Source organism: Lissotriton vulgaris, chromosome 1_1 (genome assembly GCF_964263255.1).
Source record: "Lissotriton vulgaris chromosome 1_1, aLisVul1.2, whole genome shotgun sequence".
Taxonomy (NCBI): domain Eukaryota; kingdom Metazoa; phylum Chordata; class Amphibia; order Caudata; family Salamandridae; genus Lissotriton; species Lissotriton vulgaris.
Window position 1 is genome coordinate 1,115,115,832 of NC_141685.1, and position 27,873 is coordinate 1,115,143,704.

At 45.9% G+C, this 27,873-nt stretch overlaps 1 protein-coding gene across 2 annotated transcripts in view; it reads left to right on the forward strand.

Annotated features, from left to right (window-relative positions):
* The window catches only part of IL27RA (interleukin 27 receptor subunit alpha), a 199,551-nt gene that overhangs the window by 104,754 nt on the left and 66,924 nt on the right, over positions 1 to 27,873 (forward strand). For both annotated transcript variants that reach the window (XM_086963656.1, XM_086963658.1), the window contains exons 7-8: positions 7,348 to 7,412; positions 12,515 to 12,716. In XM_086963656.1, coding sequence (XP_086819782.1) covers positions 7,348 to 7,412; positions 12,515 to 12,716 — 267 coding nt within the window. The remainder of the gene's footprint in view (positions 1 to 7,347; positions 7,413 to 12,514; positions 12,717 to 27,873) is intronic.

The following is a 27,873-nucleotide window of genomic DNA, read 5'->3' on the forward strand; positions in this document are numbered from 1 at the left end:
AGAGTACTGCTCGCTAAAAAATTTAACCCATGCATCATGAGAGACATTATTATTAGGAGCTTCTGGAGAACTATCGTGACCCATTTGACAATATGCCAAAATAGTCTAGAGTGTTTGCGCTCACTTGCACATTTCAGCTTCTGCCAGTGGGCTTCGCCCCATTCTCTTTTTGCCTTAGCAATGCAGTTTTTATAGTGCTTCCTGGCAGATCGAATCTCACCCAAGTTGTTACTTTTAATCGCAGCTCCTAGATTGAATCTTGCTGCCCTACAATCTTGATTGTACCACTTTGCTGCTTTATGTGGGCAGGCCCTCTTATTATGTACAGGTTTTAAGAAAAAACTTTTGACTTCATTAAAAAGAGTCATGTGTACTTTAGTGATATCTTCATATCCCTGTGTAGACCCAACTACACTCTCCAGTGCCGTAATGGCCTTGTCTGTCGCTTCTTCTATTTTTTCGAGGACCTGCCGATCTGACTTGACACCCGACCACCTTAACCTACGCATATTATTAGATGGAATGATTGTCGTGAGCACAAGTTGGTCACAAGGGGTTGGTGCTATTTCATTAAATGTCCACCAGTTATGTGAGACACAAAGAGGGTCGTGGTCACTTTCTGGCCTAGCTGTTACTACCATGTCACTGAGAGATGACCATATAGATATGCTACAAATGACATAGTCAATGCGACTTTTGTTTCGCCCATTATTAAAAGTCATGGCAGGGACACGATCTGATTTAGTGCGACCGTTCAGGGCTCGCAACCCATGCTCCAGACACATTGCATTTAAGCCTAGAATGTCAGCCGTCCAGCGAGTTATAGGTGGAGTGTCTAATGTGGGGATGTCCCAAAGCTTATCTTCCTCTGCTCCGAGAGGAGAGTCGCCAGTGATGAGAGGTTCAAAAGTGCGATTTAAATCGCCTGCAATTAGAATGTTTTTCCCTGCAGAGTGTGTCTCAAGAAGATTAAAAAGACTCAAAAGAACCTCTGATTTACCTTTGTTTCCACCTCTAACATAGATATTGTAAATATCTATGGAGATGGATAAATCGCTGCTCAATCTGATGAGCTGAATATCTTTTTGGTCAAGCTCCACACATTTTACAACAGTTTTTAAAAACTGCCTGATCCATATAGTAAGACCCCCCATCGGCCGCCCTTTAGGGCCCTTAGTAGCAGGAAAATGATAATTTATATACCCCAAGGCAAAGATAGGGTCACACGCCCAAGTCTTTTGAAAGATGCAAAGATCGTACTTATTAATAAATCCAAACCAGTCAGCACAATCCAACTTGGAACATAGTCAAGCCACATTCCAAGACAAGAGATTCCCTGAGTTAGATTTCATAAGAGAACAAGGGTTTGTAATAGTCTCTTGTGTCATCCTACCCCCAGTGACCTGAGTAATATTTTCATTAGATGGGCCTGCTAAATCATCAACGGGATACCCCTGAGTACAATCTTTAGTTGAATTGCTGACCACACCAATAATTCTTTCGTCGCAGACAATCAAAGGCATAGAGTTACAAATAGGTGGTTGTCAATCACAAGCATTCAAGTTAGATAATGCAGAGAAACGATTTTCCAGCCCCAAGCCCCAGTCCACTGAAGCAACATCCTTCCTCCCCCTCTTAGTCACAATGTTCCATTTGGTTCTCAAGATACTTGAATTTGGACCACTTCCCTTTCTTGGATAGAAAAAGTCCAGAGTCAATGGAACAATTGAGGTTGATCTCCGTTGTGGTGGTAAGATGTTGGGTAGGATGTTAGGCAAAACCCCTGGGTCAGAAAAGTGGAGAACAACACACTCCCCCTTAAACTTTTTCACCCTGTCCCCAATCCACTGAACCCTTCTTGCATTTACGAGCTCTTCAGAGAGTTGCTGCTTTCCCCACGGAGAAATTACCATATTGTTGGTCAGCCATGATAGAGATTTATTTATTAAGGAAGATGTTGTTTCCCGCTCACCTTGAGCCAAGGGAGGAACATTGGCAAGAACAAGTACCAATGGGGAAGCTTCAACTACGAGCTCAAAAGTCCCTTTTTCAGTGATTGGGTCATCAACAACAGGAACTGGGATGGAGGCATTAGGAGCATCACCAGGGAAAATACTCTTGGGTGCCATTTGAGGGTTTGAAACAGGGGTAGGGATTAATCCACTGTTAGCTACAGTGACTGGTTTGCTCAGAGTAGCCTCAATCCTAGCGGAAACGTTTTCTGGGATTTTACCTATCTCACCCAAGGTTTTTTCTAGTAGACCTTCTAGTCGGTTGACCTCAGAGGTTAACTTATCTATTTTACTGACCAGAGGTTTAACCACACCTTTAATTTTGGTATCCATCAGAGCCAGTAGTTTATTAAATTGGGCGTTTGAAAGTGTAACATAAGCCTCGTTAGTCAAATCAGACTCCTCTTCCTCTGAATGTTTCCTCGGGGGGTTTGCTACTTTGTTCTTGGCTGACCTTAGACACTCCTGTTTCCCCGGAACTAAAATGGGAGCTGGAGGGGAGATTAAGGGCTTGTTACTAGTGGGTATCTCTATCAGAGCTTCATTAACGCTAAGGTCATCAATTCCAGCAACAGTACCGCTAGGCTGAATAATAATAGTATCTGGAAGAGAATCAAGTATTTCACATTTGAGCTACTATTAATCTGAAGCCCAAAGGGATCATCTGACTCAGTATCAATAAGGGGGGATTGGGTGGATGAATCTATTCCCAGGGATGTTCTCCTGTCACTATTGATTCTTTCTACAACGTGTAAAAGATAGTTCTCAATTGAGTTGTTAGGAGTAGCTATCTTTTTCGGCGGCATATTTCTCTATGCACACATCCACAATTGAAAACACGTAAAGAATAGCCAGACTGTGAAATCAACTGAAGCAACGTTTGCAACACAACAAACCAAGAGACCAGGCCCAACCCAACCTTGGCCAACCTCGGGCTTCGTCCGGGCATCCCGCTCGCGTCCCACGAGACGGGGGAAACGCGCTATTTCAGCGCCTCCTGGCGCCTGATGACGCGGCGTGCGCCGCTCGGGATGCTGGGGATTGTGGTCTGTTTATCCCCCCTCACACCGCGCTCCGCTCTGCAACCTGACTCCAAGGTGTCAAAGGAGTCGGCAGCGGGAGGCGGGAGGGCGAGCAGCCGAGGGCAAAGGTCTCCGAAGTTCTAGTCAGCAACAAAGCGAATGGCAGCAAGGACTGTTTGCAAATCTGGAAGGTTTCCCCCAATCACAATAATCGAAGGCAAAGAGATGTGTGATATCTGTCTTAGTCGCTTCAAAATTAAAGTGTAAATGCACGGCACAGGACCGTTACATACAGTCAGGCCATTTTCACTTGGTAACACTTCAGCAAGTACTACCACTTCTGCAACACGGTGACTTTCTGTCTACAGTCGACTTAAAGGATGCCTACTTCATATTCCAATCCATCCTGCTCATCGCACATTTCTCAGATTTGTGGTAGCGGGTCAACATTACCAGTTCAAGGTACTCCCGTTCTGAGTCACCACTGCCCCCAGAGTCTTCACAAAGTGTCAGGCGGTAGTCGCTGCTCACCTAAGGAGTACAAAAGGGGGTGGTGATGGACGGAGCATCTGAACCAATCAAACACTCACACCCAGTCAACAGATCTGGGTTTAATCCATCACCGTTCTTTAGCCCACTCTGCCACCCCAGTTCAGACATGGCCATATGCAAATCAGTCTGACGGTGAGCCTCATGGAAACAGTCCAGCCCGAACTGCCAAGCCATGCCTTCCCTGGAACGGAAACTAAATTCCTAGGACCAGTTTCTGGTATTACAGCTGTCTTCAGCCAGGCTTGCTTGAATCCAGTGTCAAAGTGAGCAAGGGACTCACGTCTGAGCATACCCTGCCAACTTATGGCGAACAAAGCGGTACAAAAGGGGGTGGTGATGGACGGAGCATCTGAACCAATCAAACACTCACACCCTGTAAACAGATCTGGGTTTAATCCATCACTGTCTTTAGCCCACTCTGCCACCCCAGTTCAGACATGGCCATCACCATGAGTACTCTTTTGGGAGAAGCTCTCTAAGGGTTATGACATTCTTCTAGCTGAAAAATACTGGCCACCTGAATTTGTCAGGGAGTGCCCACATGGCGAAGACATCATTATGCCCGCTTTCTCCAATCATATTCCAATTAATTTAAAATATACTTATGCCAGAAATGGGCTGTAGCCCAGGCCCCTGCATTATACATAAATCATGTAGGATGGGATGAGGATTCTCCTCACCATAAAATACAATTAAAAGCTCAACCAACTGCACAAAGGCAGTACCCTGTTAAGCAAGACGCTAAAAAACAGGTCAGGGAGATCTTAGATCAACTTGAATACCAAGGGGTGATTCATACAGGCACCTCGTCAATGAACAATCCTTTGTTTCCTGTCTCCAAACCAGACAATACATATTGTTTAGTTTTGGATTACAGACATCTAAACTCTAGTTGCAAAACTTTTGCAGTACAAAATGCACATAGTACAGCACTAATGAATAACATTGTGCGTAAAAAATATAAAAAAACATTAGATATTTCTAACAGTTTCTTCTGTCAAAACATTGCATCAGAAAGTAGGTATTTGACCGCTTTCTCAATTATGGGGACAGAGCGTCACTTCTGTCGTCGCCCCCAAGGATTCAAGAATAGTCCAGGGTTATTTTCAGCCAGAGTAACAAAGTTACTACAAACCTATGATGAAGAGGCATTATCATATGTCGATGACATCGATCTAATGGATGATGACTTGGATAGGCACTTGAACAGGGTGAACACCATAATACTTGGCTTCGCATCTGAAGGGTACAACTTCAATTTTAAGAAATCACGAATTGCCCATTTAAACGTCCTTTTTCTAGGATACGAATTATCAAGTGAGGGCAAAAGCCTGGCAGCCAACTTTCTAGAGAAATGTGCGCTGCTCCAACCTCCAAAAACACTGAAAAACTTAGTCGATTCTAGGTTTCCTGAATTTCGGAAGAACTTACATTCTAAACTACGCAGAAAGGGTTAAACCTCTCTACGAATTAATCAAACCTAATTTCAAAACTACTAATTGGACTCAAAAACACACAAAAAAATGTGCGTTCAGTGCAAACAGACATGTTAGCAACAACACATTTACAGACTTGCGTAAACGTTCGCAACCTTGTAATCCGAATCAGTCCAGGAAGATGCGGATTCACGTACTTAACCTTTAATGAAGGAGAAAAGGTACCAATAGCTTATAAATCACACTTGTACACACAAGCTGAAATAAAATTCACTTCTACAGAAAGAATTCTGACAGCAGTTCAAACTGCTGTAGCAAAATAGAGAGCCCTCGCACAGGGAAAACGCACAATGGTCGTTACTCCTGTACCTGCTTTAGAGGCAGTGACAAAAGCGAGCATTCCAAATGCAAAAGCTTTACATTCGAGATGGATACAATGGGTTAATTCTCTTGCTACAACAGACGTTGAATACGTTTTTGACCCCTATTTGAAAATACAGGAATTTCTACAATACGAACAAGAATGTCCTCTGCCCACTGAGATTCTGCCTCTGGAACAGTGCAAATGTATAATATATACAGAGGGATCAGCACAGCCCGCAATTGGGGGTAAACAAGCTTATAGTGCTGCGTGTGCGATCGTTAAAGGTCGAGCTATGGTCACTAAAAGACAATCTCTCGGAGATTGTACAGCTCAGCGAGCTGAACTACAAGCATTCAAGATGACGCTTGAAAATACTGATCACGAATTCCCCACTCTCATAGTGTGCAATTCTTATTATTGCGTTCAATCTTACAATGAATACTTTCAGAACTGGATTCAAAACGGTTTCAAAGATGCAAAAGGTGGCACAATCAAGTATAAATTGCTTTCGGAACAAGTAGTTCAGCTACAAAATCATTCCCTTATTTAGGCATAGCTCATGCAGTCCAAATACAGGCATGGCTACTTCCACCCGTACCAAACGTCACAACGATTTCTTGGAAAATCGGCTTAAGCAGTTAGGGAACTTCCCCTTGCTTGAATATTGATTTGTCCAAGAACTCATGTACTTTACAAAGAACTACTATTCCTTTGGGGTTCTTTCCTGACGTTATTATGCCTGACTTTACGTCAAACTAGGCACCTTCAAGGTATAAATATGCCCTCACTTGCTCTAGCAAGACACAGTGTTTCGGAGCAGTTCAACTATCTACTTGCCCGACCCAGCTCGCTACAGCAAGTGCCGAAGAAAGCCGACCCTCGAGCTGACACACTGATCGAGAGGCTGCATTTCTCTAGGTGAGAATCAGCTCCAGTGTTTCCAAGCTCCCCTTGCGTGGTGTGGGGAAATCGAGTCCCGAGACAGAGATACCAGACCTCCTTCATTTTAAACTAAAGGTATGGAGCTGATAAGAACCTAAGAGAAATCTTGGATAGATTCTTGGCAAAGAAAACTAAACCTATGCTACACCACACTTACTTCTTCCCTCTTACTAGACTTAGGTTAGGTACGTTGGGTTAGGCGTATTTTAGAAGCACCAGTTGAGTATTTTTAGACATTGTTATTTATGTATGTATTTATATATGGTTTAAAAACCATACAATGCTCTTACAGTATTATTTTATAATATTGTTCTCGCTGTACGCATTATACTTTGCAGTCTGCATTACGATTGTAGCAGTTCACTTTACTTGCATGAGAAAGAAGACTGTTCAATGAACCTTTTTAATTGAAAACGCCCGTCTCTCTATTTCTCTACACCTCTGTTGAAACAAAGCATGCACGATTGACTGAGTGAAATACTTATCTGTTGTTTCCGCGACGCTAGAGATATATTTCTTATTCTTGGGAAACAAAGGTGTCATGTTTATGCGGTTGTCAGAAACGAATCCCTTCTTGTGTATTCGAGAAAGTTTCTAGTGACCTTTACGCTAGCTGGCACTCACTATTAAGTTTAATATATTCGATAGAGACCTAGTCGACCTCAGTCCTATGTCTAATCTATAGGATATATTATTCCAATGCGCAGAGCCTATTGGGACACTACAGTATATGATTCATATTTAGATTAGCTCCATGTACAGTACTTATCCCATCTGGATATCCTGGAAGTCTGGCACGGTTCCTGCCTTCATGGGTCAATGTTGGACATCCCGGCTTTAGTCAGTGGAGAGTGGTGCAGTGCATTGAATCCAGGCTACATGGTGAAGGTTTTATGTGCTTGCTTTTCTCTCTCTCTCGTTCTCTTCAGTATGTGGTGTGTAATGTTGGTGTAATATGTAAATGATATGTATTGGACCAAAATCACACCATCATTTTAGGTGTTATTTGTTCACTGCAGCTCCTGTGGGTAAGGTGGATGCGTGGAGGTCTGTGGCGGATGGAGAACTGACGGTGACATGGAAGGTGAGTGGTGAGGTTTAAGTCAGCAGTAAGGAAGTGTGATTTAGGGGCTAAGTTGCTGCCCCTTAAGGCTGGAGATTGGAGTACTAAGCACGTGAAGAAATTGATTCAAATCCCTTTATTTCACCGCTCTTCAAATTTTAGTGTAGAAAACAAAGGTGATCAGGAGGGATTCAGCAGAAGGGGACGGAGATGAACATGAATGCTTCTCGCCTCAGGACTTAGGGGGCAGAAACAGTGACTATATTGTTCTGGACTCTAGTATCCTTTGTCAGCCTTTCAGTAGCAACCCTGCGTGTATGTTCTTTTTTTTTTTTTTTTTTTTTTTTTGGTAAACCTTTATTGATACACAAAGCAGTTACAATAACGGGCAGCAAATCAATAAAAGCCAAAAGTACTCAGCATTTCGCCTCCCCATTGCCCCATTGCAACTCAGGATAATGATCGTACCATATAGGTACCAGGATGGAAAAGGTTTCTTTTTTAAATCTAGGGAGAACCAGGATAGGATGCCATACAATCGAACAATCATTACATCAAGGGCTATCTGTAATCAGGATCTTCGCAGCAGGACTAATAAAGACAGGGCGTTGATAATAATGCGTATTAAACAGGATAGACATTGAACAGTACAGATCACACGCCACTACTGTACATGCCTGCTGCAACTTAAGTCTGTTTCAAGAAACATCGCCCCTCGTGATTCGGACCAAAGAAACGTACGGTAAACAACCCATCGCTTGGTTACAAAGAAGAAAGGGAAAGAACAAGGGATAAAGGGAAAGCCAAGAATAATAGGTAAGAACAAAGGGGCCCTAGGAACGAAAAAGAAAAAAGAAAAACAGTAATACCCCCCCCCCAAACTCCCCACCCTGCACCCCTGCCTCCGGCTACGGCCTCCCCCTCAGCAGCGTGCCTGTCGCCCGTTATGGAACCCGAAATGTAGAAGAAAACAGAATAGAGCTATAGCTCGACTTAGGTTAAAATCTAAAGGAAGAAACAGAAAAAAGAAAGAGAAAAGGGGAAAACGGAGGAGGAAACCAGGACAGACCCCCAGCCCACGCCGCCCCCCCCCGCCACAGAAGACACCCACTCCAAACAGTAAGCCTGAATGCAATACAGTACACGTATAATGAGTGGGTACAATCCCTGCCAGTCTGCCATTAGCGCCATCATAACATAGGTAGAGAGTCCCGCACCGGATTGCACTGAAATAGCATCACAATACTCGACCCAGGCCCGCCCAGTCAATTTACGATTGCAACCCAATCTCTCCGTCACAGGTGTAGGTGGATCAAAGTATCCGACTGGGAAGAGGATGTCTTCCAAAGACACGATAGTACACAATGATATCGCTCGGAGGAAGTAGCTATCCGACTGTCCAGGGGTCATCAGTGAGCGTGAGAGATGGTGCTCAATCCTCAACATCCACCCAGAACAGAGGGAAAAAGGGCTTGCCATAGCGCCACCTCCACCCGCCGCCGTTGATCAGTCAGTCATTAGAACCGGGTAATGTTCCCATAAGTGATACCATCGTCGAATATTCAGCCTCCTCAGTGATGACTGGACACCACCCAGCGCCACCAACCCTCTGTCGAGCGTAGGCCCCACGCATCACAGCATCCAGGCCTCTTCCCGCGGTCTCCATCTGATTCCGTCGTGCGAATTGCAAGTAAACAATGGCCGCCATGCTATCCCCAGCTGAAGGTTTTCCATCTCACCCCCAATAGCGACAATCCTCGTATCCAGCCAGGCTCCAGCGCACCAGGCCAATCCGCCCTAGGTGTCTGATCGCAACATTTACGTGGCCCCAGCCGATCAGTGAAGGATCAGTATCGGTCCCCTCAGGCGCAATCATGTGCAAGGCGCACCCACACGGAACGTGTACCGCTAGGCGGAGAGTGTCCCGGTGTAGCTAATCAATCAGCAGGCAAACAGTCCCAGCATGGGCATCAGGAGACACTCACCGCCATCGGGATCAACACAATCTTCTCAGGGCGCCCACACACATAATGACCAGCTGGAGGGGGGGGTCGTTGCTCCGATAAGCAGGGGAAAGCAGCCAATCGAATCTAAACATTGCTGCGGCGGTGCGTGAAAATCGCCGTCACAATCCGGTAGGGCCGGGTCGTCATCCTCCCAGACCGGCACTTTCGCCACGCACCCTGCCGTTGTTGTTGCGTTAGTGGCCGGGCAGTTGAGTACCCCAGACCCCGGCTGCAGGCAGGGGCGGGCCGCAAACTTCAAGGCGGCGCATCTCCGGCTAGGAAGCCGCCAGAGAGCTCGGGCGCGCATAGATCTGCACCGCTACATCTCCGCAGCACGGGAGCACAAGAGAGGCGCTAGCTAGGGCGCTAGATGTGGCGGCGGGAGACCGCGGCCGGCGGAGCCGGGAGCCCGAGCGGCCATCTTGGTCCGCGACCTGGCTCCTTCCCTGCGTGTATGTTCTTAATCTATACCGCACACAACGTCCTTGTTAGCAGGTGCTGAAAATGAGGCAATGCAATTTTACACAGTGCACTGATCCAGCGCTCTTACTAAAATTCTGCATAAATGATGTCACTATCTACCACCAAACTTACCAATCAATACCAGGCCCATAGAAATAACAGAGCAGCTGAATCATGAGGCGAATGGATCTAATATGTTGTTGTTTAAACTATTTACAATAAACAAGACCAGCTTGTCATTTTAAAAGTTTATTCAAACATATTCAGGAAAACTTAGGTTTGGAACTTTATTAAGCAAGCATTAGAAAAAGTCATAAGAAAGTTTTATTCAGCATTTATAAAGAGAGCTTAATTCAAGAAAATATTATTCATTAGCAGAAATAAGTGAAAAAGAGCATTTCCAAATCCTAACTAACTCTCTGTCTCTACCCTCATCGCCTGGAAACAAAGTCTTTTAAAGATACCTTTCCTTACGTGTAATCATCGGACAGCAGAAGTCGTCCCTCTGGAATCAAGAAGCGTAAGCCAAAAAATCTGCTCCTAGAGCCTATTCTTATACCCTAAAACTATGGTTAAACTATTTTCACATTCCAACAGCTGAATTCTGGCTCCCCATTGGCTGAACCACCTCACGCCACAGTAAACTGTGACATCTTCCACCTCAAGTCCAGGCTTTTACACAAAGCCATTGTTCATGCACAGAGTCCTGGCAGCACTTCCTTAGGCTGCTACATTTTGTAGCAAAGATCGTTCGTGTAGTGCACAAAAATGCCGCGACTCACATCCTGGCCTTGAGCCTGTCCGTTCTAAGCTTCTCGTGGCACATTAGCAAACCTTTCCACAGAGAGCCTTTTGCAGTTCTTTTCAAACCTTTTCTCAATAAAAGTTCATAGTTCTCATCCTTTTTCAAAATAAGTTTTTCTCATGTGGCTTTTCAACAGCAGGCCTCTTTTCAGAAAGCGTCAATTTTCTGTGCCACTTTTGCTTGCGTCACTGCGCCACTTTTAGCTCACGTCACTTTCCAGAAAACTATTATTTAAACAAACACAAAACAATAATTAATTCAGGTAATGAAAGTCATTCTGTTTCCAACCTACATAGCTAATGTTAACCCATTAGTATAAGTCACCTAGCAGAAGCACACAGAAAAGCAGCACATTTAAAATCTACCATTCTTCATAATGTCCAGCAGGTTTCTTCATAAATCTGAAAGAGTAAAAAGATGATAAAATAATACACAGACAGACAATCACAACATAGGACAAACATGTAAGCACATATAATAAAGCACATGCCATGAATGATCAGCCGCATATTAATAGTGACAAAGACAATAGGACGAACATGACAAACAAAACAATATTAGTAATGTGTTACAAAACAGACTTGCAAATGCAACATAAAGCACATTAGTTCTGTATAATGATGTGGAATTTTACTCTAAATTGGTTTAATTATAACAAATCATGCAAACACTCATTAATATAATATTTCAAGTTATGAGAGTATGACATCACGAGCCTGAATAAAATTATTTCTGAGCTCGCTCCATCACACCTGAGTTAAGAAACGAAGACCAAGTGTCCTAGTGGGATGAAAAGAAATAAAAAAAAAAGAGGAATTAGAAAGAAATAAAGAATGATGCTGTGCCTCTTGGGAAAACTCAGCTATAGTGTCTGGAAATCCTGAACAGTCCATGAAATTGACGCAGAGGAGACCAATCTGTGCAAAAGAAACAGGATTTGTATCTAAATTACCTTATCCACCTTCTTTTTTCCCTACCTGCAATCCTGGTTACACTCCTGGATTCTGCAAACTCTCCTTTCGACCCCTAGTGTAGTTCATAATTCACATTAATGTACGAAACTTCTAAACTCTGCCTTTTATGTTAGGTGATCCACATCTCTACTTGCTGTTCTGTCTTTAAAGCACATTGACACCTGAATTAGGTAGAGTTGCGCTAAATGAAAATGCAAAGCAAAATACATGGTTAATAAACTTATAACGACAGTAAGTAAATCCCAACTGTAAGGTGTTATAACAGATTTATATGGTCTTACTCCAGCCTCTCCATATCCTGATCTCTGTGATCCGGTCTCAATAACACCCGACCCATTCTCCAGCTCTTTATGGTAGCCGCAGTTGATCCAATGAAAATGTTGTTTGTAAAGTGCTGCTTGGATCTAGGGCCTCGTTGTATCAAATATTAAGAAAACAACTAAAAGCATGTCTTTATGATGACTGTACAAAGCCACTGAATGTACTTTAATTGTTCATGTACCTGGTGAAAGTTTGCATTGCCCCTGCCTGGGCAGTTTGCAAGTGAGGTTTGCTCTGCTGCTGCCCTGCAATCTGGGTACAACACCTATTTGTGCCTGTGTGAAAAGCTTGTAAAGACTGCTCTCCACTTGTTCCGTGTGATTTACTGTACCTATGACATGTGATAGGTAAGATTGCACTGCTGTTTGTGTGCTGTACCTTTTGTGTGTGTTGTGAACTTGCATTGACAGACCCTGCTGTGTGGGCGAGAGAAGCTTGAACAGCTGCCCCATTCTGTGGTGATTTTGGGTGCCCTTCATGATTAAGCTGTACACCTAGAGACACTGGTCCCTGGACCTCTGGGCACTGTGGTTGAATTCTGTGTCTTTTCTGCAGGCCCTGGATCCCAGTGCTGCAAGGAGCCACAGCCTGTCCTACATTCTGTCCTATTGGGAACCCTGGCAAGGCCGGCACATAGTAAGATCAGTGCCATGCTGTAACACCACCTTACCTGCTGGTGTCGTTGACAATGCCAGTATTGCCGCAAACAATTCTCATGGTCAGACTGAGCCGACCGATCTCTACCTTAAACCTGCAGGTACAGAATATTCCTTGCTCTGATAGATGACTTGGTGGGTCAGAGAGGATTGGGGGAGGGGCACATCTTAGTAGAAACCTACTTCCCTGCAAGTGGAGGATTCAGGACCATGTCACAGAGTACAACCCCGCCTGGGTGAAGGTGGGTGACGGGGATTATTTCTTATGTATTTGTGGTATTTCTTTAGCGCTAACCTTGTAGTAGTGTGGCTCACTGGTTAGAGGCGGCAGACCCGAGAGCAGAGGACGGCCCGGGACCAGGGTTCGATTCCCGGCGCGGCAGGTTTCTGGACCAGGGTCAGCGGACTTGATAATTCTCTCGCCTCGGTGCCCACTCTGATCAGCGATCACACTCAGCAACTCTGGGCATTAGCTTGCCTCATCTTCACTAACGGCCCCACCAGACCGCCGGGGATGCCTGGTCTCACCCTGGAGATACCCATTAAGGGACCATCTCTCAGGGAAGCCAGGAAGGGTTTCGCAGCGGTCGAAGCGCCTTGGGACCCTCCGGGTATGTAGTGCGCTATATAAATGCCTATACATACATACATACATTGTCACATGGGCTTCACAGTGCCTTACATATGTCTATATACGTAATGTTATGCAGATTTGTAGCGCACCCTGTCACCTAGGAGGGTATTGTGAAGCTGACAAAAGGTATGTCAGATGAAATGGAGAAGGTAAGGATGAGATGGAGGATTCAGTCCATTTTATACAACAGCATATGATGTGATCTGGAAAAACATTGCTGAGCTAATACTCCTTGGGCAAAGGCATTGTATGCACTGGGAAGAGACTTTCATGTCACCTGAATTTTTCTAGGTCAAACTTCATGCAATATTTTCTATTCAGCCCCCATCCTCTTTCTGTTCACCTTGAGCATCTTTAAAAGCATATTGTAGGGTTGCCTGTAGCATATTTTAAGGTGCAAAAACCACCACTTGCTAGTCAAGGCTTATGAAGAGTGAGTTTAAAGGTTCAGCGGATCAGGGAGGTAAGATTGTACCAGGAGACAGTAGAGAGCATTCTTCACTTATTTAGACTAATAGGCACAAACTATATAGTACCACCACAATGATATGGTGTGTAACACAGTGAAATATTCTCTGCTTTCGACTTTTATGCAAGCGTTTATATTACTTCAATGTCCTCCATTTTGTGAACTGCGGTCGGCCCCTGAACATAGGAAGCAACATCAAAGGGGGGCAGGAAGTGAAGTCTGTTGACCTATTAAAGGAGAAAAGGCAGCAAGTAAAACCTTGCATGTCCTTATGGGGAACTGGAGTGAAATCTATATATGCTACTATTTGCTGACATTGTGCTCCAGTGTTAGATCTGTAAACAGCACTTCTTGTCTTTTAATCTTGCTTCCTGTTTCAGGGGTTAAAAGCAGTTCACAAAATGGAGAAGAACCTATAAAAGCCAAACGCTTTTAAGACGTGGCATTAACATTCTGAGATGTTGCAGCGATCATGCCCTTATTAGGCTGACATATATTTTTGGTTGCTAGTTTCATGACTGAATTGGCCTTTTCTCGGCCACCACGGCAGATCCTTGCTTGACAACAATTTACAGTATGTGAAAGGCAAATGGAAGTTTAAGACAGAGAAGAATCAAACACTGATGTGCATTTGTTTGATTTTGCTTAAAATACATTTGCATTGCATGGATGATATATGAATGTTTGATGGAAATAAAGGAGTGTGCAAGCGAATGCTCATAATATTCATTAAGAATATAAAATAAAACATAAATAATATTTGTAGTAATTTTAAAAAAAATCAATACATTTAATGTGTTTATAATAGTATATAAATGCAGCTTGCATACAAATAAAATTCATTAATACAGAATGTTAACACTTCCAGACCTCAAGGAAAACAAGAATGTACAAAATGCATCTCACCTCAGTGTGAATACTAAACTGCTGCTCATGCTGTTTGAATGCTACACAGATATGACACCATTTAATGTTACACTAAAGGGCTTGCAATAGGACAACTTGCACATTGTTTGCAGGCAATATGGTAATAACATCTGAATGAAAGAGTATATATTTTTTAAACAAGTTGAAATTAATCTAGAAGGACATCCTTTTTAATAGGGAGAAGGTAAAACATTAATGGTAAACAAGAGGTAATGTTATTGAAACATTGTGCCTCTCTAAATCAAAGTGTTTCATTTACATATCTGGCTTCTGCACCTTTAAAATATTGCTTCTTATAATGCAGCAGTCGAGGAGAAGGAAGGTTGAGGACATTAGTGTCTATCCCCATAGTTGGACACATTGAGGCCATTATGCTGCATGAAAAATAAAATATTTTTTTTAGGTCAGGGCGGTAAATTCAGTCCCGTTTGTGGAATTTGCAGAATTTGGGTAATTGAGCGTTCCGCGGAGAACGCGAAATTGCCCAAAATTCTACGGTCCGCAACTTCGCGAAATTTTTTGCTTGTTCGCGTTCTCAATTGCGTGTTTGCGGGATATACCTCCCCCCCCCCCCCCCCCCCCCGCCGAGCATGCAAATAGCAATTACGAACAGCAAAAAAGCATCGCAAACGAGATTTTCTACCGTTTCGCAGAGATTTGCGTAACACGTTTATGCAAATTCCGCCCACCCCTAATTTTTTGGGGGCTCTGGTATCCATTTTCTGTAGATACCTTTAGCTACACAGTAATCCTCCGCTGGCTCCCCATCACCGAAAGCATTCTGTTTAAAAACTTAGCCTGTGTAGCCGGGACTAAGGCAAACCTTCCAAACATAATTTGGTATATTTTGGAAAATGGCCCTCTCTGAAGGGTCTCCCCAAACTTTTTGCCTTCATCCCTCATTTTCCTGACCTCGTTTTTGCTGGCTTTAGAACTATGCGCTCTTTAGCACTGCTAAACCGTGCTAAAGGGCTTTTGCTCTCTCCACTAAATATGGCGATATTGGTTCATCTCCAATTGGCCTATTGAATTTACTTAGAAGTCCCTAGTAAAGTGCCCCACATATGCGCTGGACCTGTAAATTAAATGCTACTAGTGGGTCTGCAGCACTGATTGTGCCACCCACATCAGTCTTCTCTTAACCATGTCTCAGGCCTGCCATAGCAGGGCGTGTGTGTGCAGTATCTGAAAGAAACAGGTTAGTGTTAGATTCCTTACCTTAGAATGCCTTCAAACGTCAGACTGGATCCTGAAAGTTTTCGTCAGCAGTTCCCCCTGAGCGTCGCTAGGCATCGTCTGCGGCTCCGCGTCCGTCGTCGGCGTCATGATCGCCAGGATGACGTTGTTGGAGTACTTAGACGCCGCCCTCGCGCGCTGACGTCAGTTCTTCTTAGACGCTGCCCCCGCGGCTCCGTCAGAGCCGCAGGCGCCACGTCCAGCTCCATACCCGCCGGTCCCTGGGCTGCACGCGACTCCGGAGGAGATAAGGGCTTTCCTCACGGCCATGAGGTCGCACTTCCCTCCGTCGGTATCTGCCGAGGTGCCTCCGGGCCCGCGGGTCTGACTGGGAGCCCTAGCGGGCCGGTGGCTCCGGCCCCGGCGCCGGTGGGTGCTTTGACCCCGGCACCGTCGTCAACTCCGGTCCCGACGCCTCAGGGCCCCGCAGGATCCAGGCCTGGATCCGGGTCGTCGCCAGTCAACCTTACGACTCCTCCGCTGGCGTCGACCCCGAGGGTGTCACTCCTGGCACCGTCTCTGGACGACGTCATCCCCAGTTTCAGCCCCGGCCTCGACGCCGATGGGTGAGGCCTTCACCTACGACCCGGCTCCATCATTTTTGGCTGACTATCAGGAGATGGATGACGAGGAGGACTGTGAAGGGTCTGAGGACCCTCCTGGCACTGCAGTGCCAGTTGAGCCAGGACTGGGCAGAAGAGCTGGGGGAGGCCAGTGGTCTGGACACTTCGCCCCACACTGGATTCGTCTCTCCTCCCTCCGTGGCTACGGAGAAGGGGGCTGCTTACAGTGTGTTGTTAAACAGGGCGGCCAAGGCCTTGGTTCTTGAGCTCCCTGTCGCGGCCGTGAGGACTAACCTCCTCACTGAGGTGCTCAAACCGCAGGCAAGCTCCTCGGACCCTCTACTGCTGTTTACTGAAGCCCTCACCGACGTTCTGATGGGCACCTGGTCCAAGCCCTCCTCAGGTCTCTCTGTGGGTCAGAACGTGGCCCGACGCCACCACCGGGCTCCGGGCTGCCTCTGCTTTCTGTCCGTTCACCCCACCCCTGAGAGCCTGGTCATCCAGGCCTCTACGTCCCAGACCGCATTCCCGACCGCTCCTCTGGATCGGGAATACAAAAGGTATAATCAGTTTGGGAAGACACTGTTCTCCTCCCTGAGTTTGGGGCTGCGGTCTGTCAACACCGCCTGCCTTTTGGGCCGTTACACCCACTCTTTGTGGGATACGGTTGTCGGAGGTGCTGCCACAGTGAACGGAGGAGGCCCGGGCACGGCTCGCCCAATACCTAGCGGAAGGGTGGGATGCAGCACGCTACTCGATCCGGTGTGGACGTGATACCACAGACTAGCTGGGTAGGGCGATAGCCAGGTGTGGCGGTGAACCGCCACTGTTGTTGCAGAGGTCTGCCAACTTTTCAGGGGATGTCGAGGCCACGCTCATGGGCATGCCCTGTGATGGAGTTGCCTCTTTGCCGACAAAGCAGACAGTGCGCTGGAACATTTCAAGAACTCCAGGGCTACGGCCAAGTCCTTGGGCCTAGACCAACGCCAGCAAACTTCCTCTTTTCGCTCCTTTCGTGGCCAAGGAAGGGGCGCCCCCTCACGTCAGAGCCGCAGGCGCCACGTCCAGCTCCATACCCGCCGGTCCCTGGGCTGCATGCGACTCCGGAGGAGATGAGTGCTTTCCTCACGGCCATGAGGTCGCACTTCCCTCCGTCGGTATCTGCCGAGGTGCCTCCGGGCCCGCGGGTCCGACTGGGAGCCCTAGCGGGCCGGTGGCTCCGGCCCGGCACCGTCGGGTGCTTCGGCCCCGGCGCCGTCGGGTGCTTTGACCCCGGCACCGTCGTCAACTCCGGTCCCGACGCCGCAGGGCCCCGCAGGATCCAGGCCTGGATCCGGGTCGACGCCAGTCAACCTTACGACTCCTCCGCTGGCGTCGACCCCGAGGGTGTCCCTCCCGGCACCGTCTCCGGACGATGTCATCCCCAGTTTCAGCCCCGGTCTTGATCCGGCGTCGGATCGGCGCCGTCTCCGACGCCGATGGGTGAGGCCTTCACCTACGACCCGGCTCCATCATTTTTGGCTGACTATCAGGAGATAGATGACGAGGAGGACTGTGAAGGGTCTGAGGACCCTCCTGGCACTGCAGTGCCAGTTGAGCCAGGACTGGGCAGAAGAGCTGGGGGAGGCCAGTGGTCTGGACACTTCGCCCCACACTGGATTCGTCTCTCCTCCCTCCGTGGTGAGGTAATATGAATTTTTATGGTCAATTGTGTCCCCTAACGTAGACCCCAACGGCTCCATGTACGTGCTTCAAGTACATGTAATTTCCCTCCATGACCAGATATGAAGACGCAAATACATTTGCGTCCAACGTTAACATGTCCTCTTTCAGATCCACCATGAATGGGTCGAAAATTCAGTTCCTAAGTATGCCGTGCCACCGTCTTTACATGGTGCATCTTCACGTTTTCCTGGCTCTGGCGAGCTAGGCCCTGATTTCTGCCATTGAGCCCTTCCTGCCTTCTGCCTCTGAAAGCTGCAGCCTGGATCTGCATCCATGACCCTTACCCTACTCCCTGTGCGGCGAGCGGTGCCCGGCTCGGCCTGCTTGTCTGCCAAGACAATTCAGCCTTCAAGTTATCTGCTCCGCTCCTCGAAAATACATTCCTGTCTAGTGATTTAGGAAAACATCTCCCCAGCTGCAGAGCAAAGGGCCCGGCCTTTCTGTCTCCGTACAAGTAATTCATTGCTCCCGTTACCATGGTAGGCCCATGGCCCCTCGCATTACACGTAGACACGTAGTCACATATGCACGCACTAGCAGTCAGTATAGAATAGCCTCTGCCCGAGAGACCTTTCCTTCTAGATAATGCAGTTCCTCAAACACAAGATACTAGATATGATTTGGGTTTAGGTTGTTCTGACACGCCAGACTTCTGTCTCCACATATAGTGCTAAATGTCAAGTCCCCTTCACCCTCCAGTTCCACGTCAATCACACGTCATGTTGCTGCGCGCGCATCCCTGCCATATATTTCTGCTGACACTGCAGGATTCCTCCATGGATCCACCTACCTGTGACACTCTCATGTGACGTTTCTAGCACACACCTCCGTGTACGCCCTCATGCACGCCTTCTGTTACGTACATGTGTTCTTATCTCTTTTCTCTCAGCTGTTACGTCTTCTGTATCCATCACCATTGTATGCATTTACTATATATATTGTACTCTGTTAATAAAGCATTGTCTATCCCTTCCTGAACCTTCGTGGTGATGGAACATGATACCTGGTTCGAACCAATTCCATTTTATGGAATAAAACCCTTATAAACTCAGATGCCACGGACTCTGCCTCTCATTTGATTGAGCTATTTTTATTGAACTTTACCGCATAGAAATTCCGCATAGGTAAACTTTATTTATCACATAATTTGGCGCCCGAACAGGGACCCCTCCCCCACCTTACGCGCCGGCGGTGCGTTGCAGGCCTAGCCCCCTGCCACAGCCGTGACGGACAACTACGCGTACCCGCAGGATTTCCTGTATCTCCCTCAGGCCAACGGAGGTGACTGAGACTGCGATCGACACCCAGACGAGGCGGTGAGGAGTGCGGAGGATCCCGACCAGAGCCCAGCCGAGAGAGCAAGGTCCGAGGTGTTCAGAGGCCCACCAGTTCCGAAGTACCTACGTCACGAGTCGAGTCGAGTCCAGTCCGGTCCAGTCCAGTGTCGAGTTTACGAGGCCTTCCGTTCCGTGCTTCCCGGTGAGTACCGTTGCTGGGGACGCATCTAGACGGGTGCATTAATTTGTGTCCGGTCAAGACGGGTTTGGGTACACAGACCCGGTCTGCACTGTTTTAGCAGTGTATCTGTACTGTTTAGCAGTATATCAAGTATCCAGCTATCGAGTTATTGTCCGTTCCAAAATGTTTTAATGTGTTTTAATGTCGTGGTATGAGTGATTGTTTGATCTTCATTCCTGTGTTTATTGTATTAGTTGTGTTCAAGTCCGAGTAAGTATCAAGTGTCAAGTATCAATGTTCAGAATGCCACTGTTTTCTAAACTGAGACAGATAGGAACTAGGAAAGGGATACTCGAGGAAGCTGTTCCCATCCCACCCAGGGACACTCCCGGATATTTTATGTACCACAAGCACGGCTTAGACGCTGTATTATATCTCGACTTGTGGGTGGACTACACTAAGGACTTAGCAGAGAATCAGAGATGGCCCGTTACAGGGACATGGGATGCCGAGTGCATCATGAGAGTAGAGGAAGCATTATGGAAAAAGAAAGCTAGACAGTCACAGAAAGATGCCATTGAACTATGGCGTAAAGAAGCACACAGATGGACAGAGAAAGCACTCAGAAAAGCAGAGAAAAGTAGAGAAGATTCTGAAAAAGCCAAAGAGAAGGAATTACTAGAAGAAGGACAGAGAGTCAGAATAGAACAACACGAAAGACAGAGCAACGCAATTATGACAGGATTGTATCCAGTCCTGGCCGAGGGCCTGCCTAAGGCGACCCGGAAATACCGAAAGATCTGCCCCCTCCATTGGTTCCGACTAAATTACGTCACAAGACCGCAGCAGATATTTTCCTTTCTTCCTATTTAGACGATGTAGCTCCCGAATATACCAACGTCCCACCTATACCTGTACCACCCGCTGATCACCTGCCCCCAGGTCCGCAACAACCGACCCTCCCTGCACCACTTCCTACACCCCCTATTAATCCGCTTAATCCCTTTGGGCCTGACACGGTCCAGGTTCCAACCCAGTTACAGCAAGCACTGACCCTACAGACAGGTGATGCTCAAGCCTCCGCCTCAGGAGGTGCATCAGGAGGTTACCGTACCCCGCCACCAGTACAGCGATTAACTATTAGAGAACTAGCAATGCAACGTACTCTGAAAGCAGTCACAATTGAAAAGCTTAAAGAGTATCTTACAGACTGTAGATATGATCCAGTACCAGGCAAAGACGGTTGCATGATATTAGCCTCAATACGTATAAGACGTGCTGCAAACTTTTTAGTTCTATTTCCAGGAATGACAGATTATCTAGACAGGATATATCGTTTTGTTCAGACGGGGGAGGGTCAGGAATGTATTCACGAGGCCATGGCACGTCAGAAAGTAGACATTCAAAGTATGATTTTAAGATTCCTCATAAACTGTTTCATAAGAGAACGAGACAGGCCTGGTGTAAATAAAGAAGAGATGGAGGTACTAACTACATGGGGTCAGAATATTGCAGACGGAAAACATGATAGACAGAAATGTATAGAGGCTATGTACAGAAAAATCCGTAAAGAAATAACAGTATTTCATGAAAGAGAGAAAGCTGAAAGTGAAGCAGATAATGACAAGAATAAATCCTCAGAGGAGGATGAGCTAGAAGAAGACATAGATACGGTAGCATATGTAGGAAAGGGTAGATCTTTTAATAAAACGTTACGTCCAGAAAGCAAGAGACTTTTTCACTCTGCTATGTCAAATCCGAAGACTCCTGAATATCTATTTCAGGCTACCGATAAAATACTTCAAGAACGAATGGGGTACCATGTACTCAATTCCATGGATGAACAAGAATTAGCCAGGTCAGCAGTACAATGGGCTGACAATTCCGATAGATATAATGATGACGCATTAGCGCAAACATTTTTGAATCTTTCTCCAGACGAACAGCGACTAGCTGGTATGTATATGATACAACACCTCCTTACGTTGTATACGAGCCAGCATTCTGATCCAGGTCCCCTACCTGATGTATTAGTAGAGTTACTCATGAATAAATGGAGAGGCCTGGGTACCGATTTAATTAAAGTAATCTTAGAACATCGACACAGATATAGTGCCTTCCTGAATCCACAGTTTGTTTCAGCTCCACCCCCAGAAAGGAAAATGTTTTACATAGACAGACAGAATCCCTTACGAGAAGTACATCCAGTCAGGAATGCTGATGATACCCTTACACGTGTGTGTGTATGTATACACGCCCATAACTAAAATGGAACTGTTAGAAATGAAGAAAATAGTGCCTAGTCATGATAAAGACCCAGCAGGTTTCCATCGTGAAATAAAATACATGTTACTCATGGGAGATTACACCTATCCCGACATTATGAAAATATTGAAAGTACTGTTGCCTGCCGGTATTTACGAAAAACTCAAAGAAAAAGAATGGGAGGTGGGAGACCAAAAGATTGATTGGGCTGCACTAGAAAATGAAGAAACGACTCGAACCCCAGGTTTAGGTCTTGGGGATAAAACTAAAGCTCCACCAGGATTATTAGTGCAAGTATTGCCAAGGTTGTTGGCAACTAAAAAGGAGGATTGGGATGCAATCTCAGCCTGCAAATAGAAACCAGAGGAAGACACTAGTGATTTTTATTCCCGATTTGAGAAATGTTTCATTATTAATAGTGGCCTGAAAACAAGTAGCGAGTCATACCCACACCTTTTTGTATCCAAATTAGTCGAGAATTCTCTGCCCCAAGTTAAGAATCGCGTATTGAAAGTCGAGAGCACATGGCAAGCAAACACGCCTTCCCAAATGCTACAGATGTTACAGTACCACCAGAACAGAATAAGGGAAGAACATGATCACGAACAAAGACGTATGAAAGACACGAAAATGAAAATGCTCGTTGCTCAGTCAGTTCCAGCTGACGGTCAGAAAAAGGGCATGACACAGTCCAATAATTCGGCAGCTCCTGTTAAAGGGACAAGCAACTATTGTAAACAGCCAGGTCACTATGTAAACGATTGTGCGGTTTTGAAACACAATATATCTACAGGTAAAACTAAAGAGAGGCCGCGTGCCCCTAGACAGGACCAGGCCCAACAACACGTTACACAGAATGTACAGCCTATGCATGCTCCACAACAGACAGTACAGACCGTAGCGGTACCACAGCCACAACCGATTGCCGCAACACAACATGCAACACAGCAGATGTACCAATATGCTCAAACTGATTATCCCGATTACCAGCGATACACATGAAACAGCCTAGAGAGGGAGGTTGGCTTGCCTCTTATTGAGGTTCCTGTAGATCAAGAGGGTCCTTATGTACATAGTCAGGTATTAGGAAAGGATAGAAAGTTTTTGATTGACACAGGGGCAAGCAGGACAACAATCAGTCACAACGAGGTTCCAGGGGCACCCCTCTCAGGCTCACAGAATGTTTCCCTTGGATTTTCAGGAAAGCCTATTGTTAATGAAGTATCGAAACCAGTTCCCCTTTCAGTTGGTCCGTTGTCCCGCACTACAGATTTATTGCTCACGAAATCATGTCCAGAAAACTTATTAGGTATCAAGACACTGAAAGCTCTAGGAGCTGTAATTTGCTGTTCTCCGGAAGGAGTAAGATTGTTTCTGCGTGACTTTAAGGGTCACTATGTGTTGAGAGATATTGATTCCAGATTACAGAATGTTCCTGCACATTTATGGGCACAAGGCCCCACTGATGTAGGTTGTATGCACATTACACCATACCGAGTTACACTGAAACAAGGTGTTGTTTTACCACGAATCCGACAATACAAGTTACCACCAGATGCTGTAGTGGCTTTACTGAAAATCATTGACGAGCTCATTGCACAAGGAGTGGTTGTAGAAACCGACTCGAATCTATGTAATTCCCCTATCATTCCGATTCTTAAACGCACTGATCCGAATGCCCCTCCAGTTTATCGATTAGTGATCGATTTACGAGAATTGAATAAATGCATTGTACCACAGTACCCTGTGGTTCCAGATATCTCTTCATTATTGACAGCTATTGGTTCAGAGGCAACGTTCTTTACTGTAATTGATCTGAAGAACGCCTTCTTTAGTGTACCTATTGATCCGGAAAGCCAATATCTTTTCGGATTCTGTTTAAATGGCCGAAGCTTCAAATTTGCACGCGCACCTCAAGGATTCACAGAAAGCCCCAGCATCTATAGCCAAGCATTGAATAGACAACTTGACAGTATTCACATGCCTGACAACACTGCCCTACTTCAGTACGTCGATGATCTATTGATCACCGCCCGTAGTGAACATGAATGTGAACAAGCATCACTGACAGTTTTGTATTTCCTGGCTGACAAGGGACACAAGGTGTCTCCTTCGAAGCTGCAATTCTGTGTTCAGCAAGTGGTATACCTTGGGCACTTGCTGTCCAAAGGGGGGAGACAGCTAACACCTGACCGTATCCAGTTAATTGTAAACATGTCACAACCCAAGACACAAAAGGAGGTATGGGCCTTTATAGGCCTCACTTCTTACTGTAGACAATGGATTCCTCAGTATGCATTTCTAGCCAAGCCACTCATACAGTTGACAACCCAGGAGGCAGCGACATCGACTGTCCTCCCCTGGACCAGGAACATACACATGCTTTTGACGATCTGAAGAAAGCCCTATGTCAAGCACCTGTTTTAGCGACACCATGTTACAGTAAACCTTTTACACTTTTTGTCACAGAACGCGAAGGTACTGCATTGTCAGTACTCACCCAGGATCAAGCAGGTTCACACAAACCGTGTGCTTATTTCTCTAGTACATTAGATCCAGTAGCCCAGGCTCTGCCTGCGTGCTTGAAATCTGTGGCAGCAACAGCTTTAGCAATCAGACAAAGTGATTCCATAGTGTTAGGACACCAATTGACAGTACAAGTTCCACATTCCGTGGAAGTTCTTTTAAACAGGACACAGACTCAGCACTTGACTATAGCACGACTGACAGGTTATGAATTGACATTGTTTCAGCCACACATAGAAATCAGACGTTGCAATACATTGAATCCAGCTACACTTTTGCCACTAAGTGAGACAGACCCTTTGGCACATGATTGTGTTGAAGTCATTACCATTACGACGAAACCCAGACAAGACCTGACAGACATTGCATTACCAGATCCAGACCTGACACTTTATGTGGATGGTTCATGTATGAGAACAAGTACAGGAGAGTTAGTGGCCGCATATGCAGTAACGACAGAAACTGAAGTCATAGAAACGAATCGTATTGACACCCTGTCAGCCCAAGCAGCAGAGCTCATCGCTCTGACTCAAGCCTGTATACAAGCAAAGAATAAGAAAGTTAACATATACACAGATTCCCGTTATGCGTTCGGAGTCGTACACGACTTCGGTGTACTCTGGCGAGAGAGAGGTTTCTTGACCTCTCACGGAGCCAAGATCCAGCACGGTCCCCTCATTCAAGCTCTGTTAGACGCAATACATTTGCCTACAGTGATATCCATCATGAAGTGCAAGGCACATACGAAAGTTACAGATACCATTTCCCAGGGTAACGACCTGGCAGATCGAACAGCCAAGCATACAGCTCAGACTCAGACTCACGCAACTGACCTGACAAAGACAATAGTCCCGACACCGACACATTGCATGACAGTTAGGGATCCCGCCCTAGATGTAATTGACATACAGACACATGCTACACCAGACGAAATCAAGAAATGGATTGAACTAGGAGGGATCCAGACAGAACAGGGATGGATGACGAAGGGGAAAGCCACATGGTTTCTCCCCAACTCTATGGTTCAAGTTATCATTAACACAGTACATAGTCCTGCACATTTAGGAGAAAAAGCCATGTTAGACAGTATTCAAAACCTTTGGTTCAATAAGCATTTACGAGCAGCAGCAAAACAGAAAGTGCGTACTTGCATGATCTGTTGTCAGTTCAACCCAGGTAAAGGCATTCCCGTAGAGCAAGGTGGATTTCATCCTCCCGATCACCCTTTTGAAGTCCTCCAGATGGATTATATCCAGATGGAACGTTGTCGAGGATTCAAATATGTCCTCGTAGTTGTATGTGCACTTTCCCGTTGGACAGAAGCATATCCAGTCCCAGATTACACTGCTCCGACCACTGCCAAGCAGCTGGTACGTGAATTTTTCCCCAGGTATGGTTTGCCCCGTATCGTGTACTCAGATAATGGTCAGCCATTCTCGTCCGAGCTTATGAAGCAGGTATCACTCCTGCTAGGTTATCAGTGGAAGTTCCACTGTGTCCGACATCCCGAGGCAGCAGGTCTCGTCGAGAGACATAATCAGACCCTGAAAACTCGTCTTGCCAAGATATGTAGAGAGAAAGGCGTTGACTGGATAGTAGCTTTACCAGTTGCACTCTTTTACATTAGAATGATAGCACATTCAAGAACAGGGCTATCCCCGTATGAGGTGGTCTTTGGTAGGCCACCGAATATGTGGGGGACGCCTCTGCCTCGTAAGATAACAGATGTTGACTGTAATATGCTGACAGATTACCTTGCCTCCTTGATGTCTGCACTACAATCATGTCGTTCACAGGTAGCTGCAGCCTTTCCCGACAACACCGAGGTGAAGCCACACGAGATCGTCCCTGGGGATCTGGTCCTTGTCCGGAATTTCGACAGGAGGAGTCCGCTGGAGCCCCGTTGGCAGGAGCCGAAGCTTGTGTTATTAACAACAAGGACAGCAGTAAAAGTGGAGGGCCGCAAGGGCTGGCTCCACTCGAGTCATGTAAAAAGACACTATGGACTGCCGCCAAAACCAGACTCCCAGCCCTGCCCCCTTCCAGAGACTGATACTAAACTCCCTCTAGTAGAGAAAACTCCTTCCCAAGAATTTCGTATGAAGTTGAGGTCTAGCAAGTCAGACAGTTTAATTGTTTAAGTCCTCCCCTAGGTGAATCGGTTAGACAAGTTCCTGACATGTACCCGCTAGACCCCAATAGAGAGAGAGATAGACAGAAACAGATCAAGAAACATGAATATTGTAAATCTCTCCGCAGTCACTGCATTGTGACATTATTGATTATGTTTTTTCTGAGTCTTTTGATTATTGCTGCAAGTATATTGCTACACATGTACTTTCCTATTTTCACACGTGCACATTCTTCTTCGAATAACACTGCCGAGCATACTTTCAGTGAATTGCCCCCGCACGAGTTATCTTACCGACTTGCGCTGCGCAACAATACATTCATTAGTATGTTACATCATTCCCATCAGACCAGCAATGCCACCGATTGTTGGATATGTGGCCGACTCCCTCCCTATCAGAAATACAAGGGAGTTCTGCCCCTCTTTCCGTACCCGTTCACACATAATGGTTCCTGTGGTGCATGGTTTAGTTTAATAAATTCTTTAGATTCTGATTCCGTAGTTTACCAGGGCAATTGGGTATGGGGAAACCTGAACACAGTTTTGCATAAAGTATGTTTCCCTGACAAGGAGGGTCTTCCCCAAAGGACAGGGACTGATCTAGAAAACGAAGTATATGGATTAGGTAATTTTACACTCAACCTCATGATTCTGAATGTCCAGTCCGAAGCCGAACCAGTCTTGCCCGCTATGTCAGTATTACCAGTCAAAGAAGAATTATGTGTCAGAAAGAATGGTTCAGTACACCTAGGTCATAGTGAATGTACTACTGTGATCGAATTTAGTGATAAAGGCAAGTCTACCTTCAAAGCTTCCCGTCATTCCTATTTCATTTGTGGTCATACAGCATATATACGCTTACCTCTAGATTGGGATGGTACTTGTTACATTGCATTCCTTCTGCCACCTGTTTTCCTAGCCCCTCCTGATTATCATAGGGACTCCCATCTAGTACACAATAGACCCAAGAGAGATCTCCCGATTGTCGACTATACTGAAACAGCATGGGAGCAGTATACAGACTTCAATAAAGGTTTCTTTCCCTATTTAGGTGCTGTCTTTAATAGTAAACTGATACGTAAATTAACCAGAACCCTCGAAGCAGTAGTGAATGAAACTACTTCCGCCCTAGGCAACTTAACAGAGGAGCAGTCTGCTATGCGGATTGTTGTTCTTCAAAATCGTCTTGTTCTTGACGTCATCCTGGCCGATAGGGGCGGAGCTTGTAGAGTCATCGGATCGAGTTGCTGTGTTTTCATTCCAGAAAACGCACCCTCAGTATATAGAGCCATAACCCGTCTCCACAAGATTGCAAGGCAGATAC